Source organism: Scylla paramamosain, chromosome 12, assembly GCF_035594125.1.
Source record: "Scylla paramamosain isolate STU-SP2022 chromosome 12, ASM3559412v1, whole genome shotgun sequence".
NCBI classification, from domain to species: Eukaryota; Metazoa; Arthropoda; class Malacostraca; order Decapoda; family Portunidae; genus Scylla; species Scylla paramamosain.
Genome location: NC_087162.1, coordinates 25,753,393 through 25,759,529, shown reverse-complemented (window position 1 = coordinate 25,759,529; position 6,137 = coordinate 25,753,393). Strand labels below are relative to the sequence as shown.

Sequence of the window (6,137 nt, the reverse complement as noted above, 5' to 3'; positions counted from 1 at the left end):
AAAACATTTTAATGGTACTATAAAAATGTCTCATAGAATATACATAGTGACAGTGGTGACTGTAACAATATATTTCTTCTGCAGCTCAAGTGAAACATAAAGACTGCTTGCAGCTGTACAGTAAGGTACAATGTGAGTGGGGGGGTGGTGAAAGATTATTTTATTGGAGGTGCTTTGGTGTGTAACTGTGGTATATTATCATACTGTGGGTCTGGAGAGAGAGAGAGAGAGAGAGAGAGAGAGAGAGAGAGAGAGAGAGAGAGAGAGAGAGAGAGAGAGAGAGAGAGAGAGAGAGCACCTGCATGCATGCATGCATGCAGAGTTTGTTTACATGGCAGCCATACACCACAAATCCTTCCCAAAACCTTTCTCAGTCCTCATGTAATAAGCTTACAGTTGTGCACCACCATCTCCCAGCATAATCTGTCAGATCCACAATAAGGTTACCATACATAATCACGCATCAGAGCTCTCTCTCTCTCTCTGAACAAAAATCGCTTCACATCTTATCCCAGACAAATCATTATTTCCCTCTCACAGCATGTTTTCTTCATACCACAGTCATCTTTCACAGATACCCTCCTAATAATCTTTCATCTCAGCCCCACCCTCAGCAGACCCAAAGTGTGTCTATACTTGGCATTCATACATTACAGCCTCCTCTCCTCCCATACACAAAGATTTTTGTTGAGAAGCAGCTGTTGTGCAGGACTACAGAATTATATAAGCATACTGCATGGGGGGACACAATGTGGTGGGGCTGAGATGAAACAGATTTTATTAATAAGGAATCTGTGGTGTGTGTGTGTGTGTGTGTGTGTGTGTGTGTGTGTGTGTGTGTGTGTGTATTTACTTGCTTGTATTTACCTAGTTGTGGTTTATGGGAGGGGAGTAATGTCATAGTATCCCATCTCTGTATCTATCTAGTTTGGTCTTGAAAGCACTGACAGTTTGGCATTTACAACCTCTTCACTAAGTTCATTCGGTTTCTTCTCACTTCTGTTAGGAAAACTATACTTCTTAATGTCTCTTCTGCAGTTAACTTTCTTCAACTCAAACAAACACCATCATAGCCCTCTTAACAACATCAGAAACATAAGAAATAAGGGAAGCTTCAAGAAGCCACTACATGTGTAGCAGTCCCTGTATCTCTTCGTTGTTAAGCTTGCCAAGATCCATTATAATGTAAGGGGAATTAAATGTCAACCATGAATTGAGGTGGTGGTGCAAGGGTGAAATGGGCAGAGGAGCATGGGAGAGACATCTCACTCCACTGTGCCTGACAGTCTGTGATTCAAAGACTAAGCATAGCAACATCTTCAGGGCATCTGAGTTGTCACATATGTGTTGTGCTGTTTCTACTCCACCATACTCCACCATCCCATGAACACCCCACAAGAATCTTTATCAACACCTACTACTGCCAAATCAGGCCTGACGTTCTCCATTGCAATCAAAGAGTCAAGTTTCATCAGGAAGAGTATGAGTGTCACTACCTTCAAGTCTGACGAGGTGTTAAGAAGTATCGTCAGGATAGAGGAAAAGGGCCTGGAACAGTTTTTTTCATTGCAATCAAGAGGAGGAGTCAAGCTGCACCAAGAAGAGCGGAAGTTAAGAATTTTGAGCAGGAGGAAGATTGTCAAGCAGTTGTTAACAGCAGGAAGAGTGCATGAAGTTCAAGTTGTGGTGGGATTGACAAGCAACATTCAGGACTTGCAGAGGCACAAGAGTTCTCAGTAGTTTCACCAGGAAGTGTTTGCTCCTCACTCAAATTGACACAAGTCTCATCTCAGGTCTGGCACAAGTTCTGTACATTCCAGCACTTCTTCATTGATAGTAAAAGGAAAACAAGTGCCATGTTTATCCTGTTGTGTATTATTTATGAGTATGAACTTACCTACCATACATACATTGTAAAAATGCAGTAAAACAATATAAAAAATTAAGTAATCTTTTGTACCAATGTCTTTTGCAAATAAACAAGTTTTCTGTTAAGTTTAAGGAGTGATTTGCACATAGAAGCCCTGTCCGAGCGACTCCGGTGTCGTTCAGACTCTATGTGCAAATCACACCTTAAACTTAGTTTTTTGAAGTTTACTTTTGGCTTTTGGCCACCAATCCTGGCTTTTTTTTTTTTTTTGAAGCCTACCTTTCAAATATCCTGAAAAAAAAAAACTTGCCTAGTAAACTCCATGTGCAAGCTTCAGATAAGTCGCACATCACAGATGATCACCACCATACTTTAGAAACCAGTAAGGTAAGCTATTTACAGTTATTTCCTCTTCATTTCATGTGATAAAAAGACTATTCAAACAGTCTGAATACTTTCAGATGACCACAGCAGAAACACTCGTGTTTGCACAATATCCAAGAGGTGACTTGAATTCCTGAGTTTGTTTTCTTGTTCATCCACTTGCATCCAGGAAAGGATATCAGATCAACTAGGTCAACACACTGGAAGAGAAAGAACACAAGAGATGGGTTATTTGAAAGGTGCTCTTGGTGTGAACATGACAAATAATGAAAATTTAACTATATATAGGAGACATCTGTGTCAGGTGCCAGAAGGAACTGAGGAATAATGGGATTGGAATGGAGTCAAACTAAACACAAGATGGAGTGGATGCTGTAGTAATGAAATTTAATGGAAGAACAGGATTAGAATATTTGAACAATAGAAGATGCGGTTACAAACTTGAGTTGTAACTGTTGAGACCATTCAAGTGAAAAATGTTCAAATTCAAAGAGATGGAAAGAATGCAGAACAAACAGTGGACGACCATGAATGTAAACTCAATGCAACTAAATACACAACACATCTCACTTTATGACCTGGTGGATGCAGTGATTCCATTTAAGAGAGGATTTACCACATCCTCGTCACCTACTCAATGCTTCAGGCTGTTCAGCTACTGTGGATGTCACTGGGATGAGCAACAGAAACCTGGGGATGGTGAAAGACATCAGTGGATGATAGCAATGAAAAAGAAAACAATACTTTTTTTCTGGTTGATTAGTATTTGGTTAATCTATAGAGCTAGCTTTCTACCCTATAGGTCACACTGACAGTAAAGAGTAGAAAAACAGAAACCGACAATCTAGCAGAACGTCTCAAAAGGTTAGTGAATTCAGTAGAGATATCCCTGAACTCGACCTACAGGAGAAATTAGAAATAAAAGAAAACGTGTTTTAAAAGGCTAACTTGTAAAGTTTCAGTCGTGCGCCAGGAGCCCAGCACATGATGCACTACGAAAAATTAAACAAGATCTGGGCTTAACTAATGTTTTGCGATTCCTAGTTTCATCGCTTAACTTGATGGGAAGTCAAAAAATCTTCAAAATTTCTTGACCACGGCGCCGGTACAAGAGCGAAATGCAAGTCTCCTTACTACTTTTCTCACGATGATCTAACCTAACCCCTTGAACCCGAGTTCTATATAATACTAAATTATGCGTTATATATAAACCCTACTTCAGCCGCTCCTTCTAAGAGGGCCACGAAGAGGCGACAGGAGAAGGGAACGTGTGGGTGTGCTGGAGAGTATACGCGGTCTGGATGAAATATTTGTTCCGTGGTGGCGAGGTAATGGAAAGGTGATGGAAAGGTCATGGACGATGAAAGGAATGCCTGGCAGGTTGAAGGAAGATGTAATAGGAAGGAAGACGTCTGGAACTTGCACCGTCGTGTTGGTTAAAGAGGAAGAAAAGGAGAGAGAGAGAAAAAAAAAAAAAAAAACCCGACTGACAGACAAGGGTGGCGGGTTGAAGGAACGTTTCCCGTGCACCGCCGCGCCAGAACCTAGAATTAGCTCTCCTCCTCGGTGTTTACAGCCACCACCTGCAATTAATCTCGGCTTGTGGTAGGCTCAGCGTTGACTGATTACTTCCCGTGTGTTGTTAAGGCTTTCCGTGACGCGCTGCTTCGTCACGCCTGCCTGTGCCTGTCCTAATCCGTCCTACTTCGCCCTATCCTCTCCCGTCACGTCTGCCTGTACATCTACCTGTCCTACTCAGTCCCACCTCGCCCTAACCTTTCCCGTCATACCTATTCTGTCTGTCCTACTCCGTCCTCTCTCCCCTATCCTCTTCCGTCACGCCTGCCTCTGCCTGCCCTACTCCGTCCAACCTCGCCCCATCCTTTGTCTTGTCAGGATTAACGGTGGGACTAGTGGATTATGGGAAGGGTTTGATCTGATTTGTGGGTAAGTGGATAAGCTGATCTGACGGATAGATAAGGGTCTTAATACCAGGTCTGTTTGGTTTTGGAGGCGTCAGTCGTGAGATGGTCAGGGTGATAATGGTTTAATTGTTCCTCTTCCCACTTATAATAGTCAACCACACTGAAACCGTTTTTACTTTTGGGCAAAACATTTTTTTTGTATCAGTTGATGAGGTTCTTTTACATCCTCCATCCCCCCCCCAAACAACAACAAAAAAAAAAAGTATATTCGATCATGTCACTCAAGACAAAGTTATACATCTTTACTCTTTATTCTAGGGATTCCATTCGCACAGATGAACCTCTAACACTCAAAGTTAGGGAACATAATTGGGCAGATGAACCTTTATCACCTAAAATCGTTCTTCTACTGACCCTGCTCTTAATACCGTCCCCCTACCTTAATATCAACGTGAGTTTTGCCCTCGCTCCCAGACACCAGCAGCTCAGGATGTAGGGATGTACCAGCTCCCAGAGACTACACTTTTCTTTGATTTACGATACACTTTAATAAGCACCACCTTCAACAAAGCTTCATGATATTGTCAGAGTAGAGGTGGAAATAAGTGGAAGAAAATATTGCAAGTGATAATAAATTTGGAAACTCCTTACTTCCTTTCTTCCCTTTTCTTGTTTCACAGAATTACCCAAACCATAAACAACAAACAGGTGCAACGGCAGGTATATACACTCACCGGCATCCGTGCACCGCCGCACCCTCCTCTTCCTCAATCTCTTGCTTCGCTTGCTGCTGTAGCTTCTGATTGGTCCCTGTAAATATAATAATTGGCCAGTGGGATTTACATGGAAGGTGGTGGGGAAGGTTTGTCTCATGAAGTACATTGTTTTCAAGGAAAATATTAGTTTTTCTTGGTATTTTTTATTTATTTATTTTTCTATTATTTATTTATTTATTTATTTTTCGCTTTACATGTGCTATATAAGAAATGTTGGTGACAGTCAGGTGTTGACAGAGATGTCAGAAAAGATGAAAAATGAAGAAAAATGAAACAGAAGGAAACGAGATGGAGAGAGAGAGAGAGAAAAAAAAAGAGAATGGGAAAAGAAAAACGTACATGCACGCACGCACACACGCGCACATGCACACACACTTTTGTCCCTTCAGGTTCTCCTCCCATACACATTTTCTTTACAAACGGTACACCTTACCTGTCGTTCCCAGAAAGGTATGCTCCTCACGGCGGCATCATTCCCATACCGTCCCTTCCTACAGCACCAGCACCAGACCATGGAACCCCCGGCTGGTTTGGTCAAGCAGCGACGCCACCAAGGAGCGGAGTCTCTGTGTGTCTGGTGGTGGTTGGTCATGGCTAACATCCGGGCCCCCCTTGATGCATTCAGGAGTTCTTGTCGGACTGTTTAGGATAACGGTGACGGGGCCTGAGTGGTTGCTAAAGGCATCTCTTACTTCCTGCTGCAGCGACACTATACTTAACGGGATAGGATTGAGATTGTGGCTTTGTTGGTTGAATATGAAAATCACTGGGCCCGCTGCATTGTTAATATCAGCGGCAGCGTCCTTCAGGTGTTCCACGAGTGTAGTGTGACAGGTGACGTTGGTAATGACGACCACAGAGGCGAGTGAAGACACTGCAGTATCATATCTAGGAGAGAAGTGAAGTTCCTTGCAAGAGCGTCTCAAAGTGTCCTCGAGCGACGCAAACACATGTGAGCACTCCTCACGGCAGGTAACGGCACCGGTGAAGGGATCTGAGGCATGAGCGGCGCCTGCAGTGCGACATGGCTGAGAAGAGGCGAGTGTGCGGCAGACCACAATAGTGTGTCGGGTGAGGCGTGGAAGAAGGGCACGTGCTACCTCCAGGTCTTTCTCTTCCGTCACCTGAGGCGAAAAATTTTTTATGCACAGTAGATCGTTTTTGTAGGATATCAGCATCATC

General features: G+C 43.0%; 1 protein-coding gene across 4 annotated transcripts in view; it reads right to left on the bottom strand.

The window, feature by feature from the left end:
• Positions 1 to 204: 204 nt before the first annotated feature.
• LOC135105947 (D-ribitol-5-phosphate cytidylyltransferase-like) overlaps positions 205 to 6,137 on the bottom strand; it is a 64,436-nt gene continuing 58,503 nt past the window's right edge. For 2 of the 4 annotated variants that reach the window (XM_064014678.1, XM_064014675.1), the window contains exons 7-10: positions 5,389 to 6,079; positions 4,914 to 4,989; positions 2,825 to 2,944; positions 205 to 2,454 (exon numbers count right to left, since the gene is read on the bottom strand). In XM_064014678.1, the coding sequence (XP_063870748.1) occupies positions 5,447 to 6,079 (633 nt within the window). In that variant the 3' untranslated portion in view covers positions 205 to 2,454; positions 2,825 to 2,944; positions 4,914 to 4,989; positions 5,389 to 5,446. The remainder of the gene's footprint in view (positions 2,455 to 2,824; positions 2,945 to 4,913; positions 4,990 to 5,388; positions 6,080 to 6,137) is intronic. The other 2 variants (XM_064014676.1, XM_064014677.1) reach the window with 2 other exon arrangements.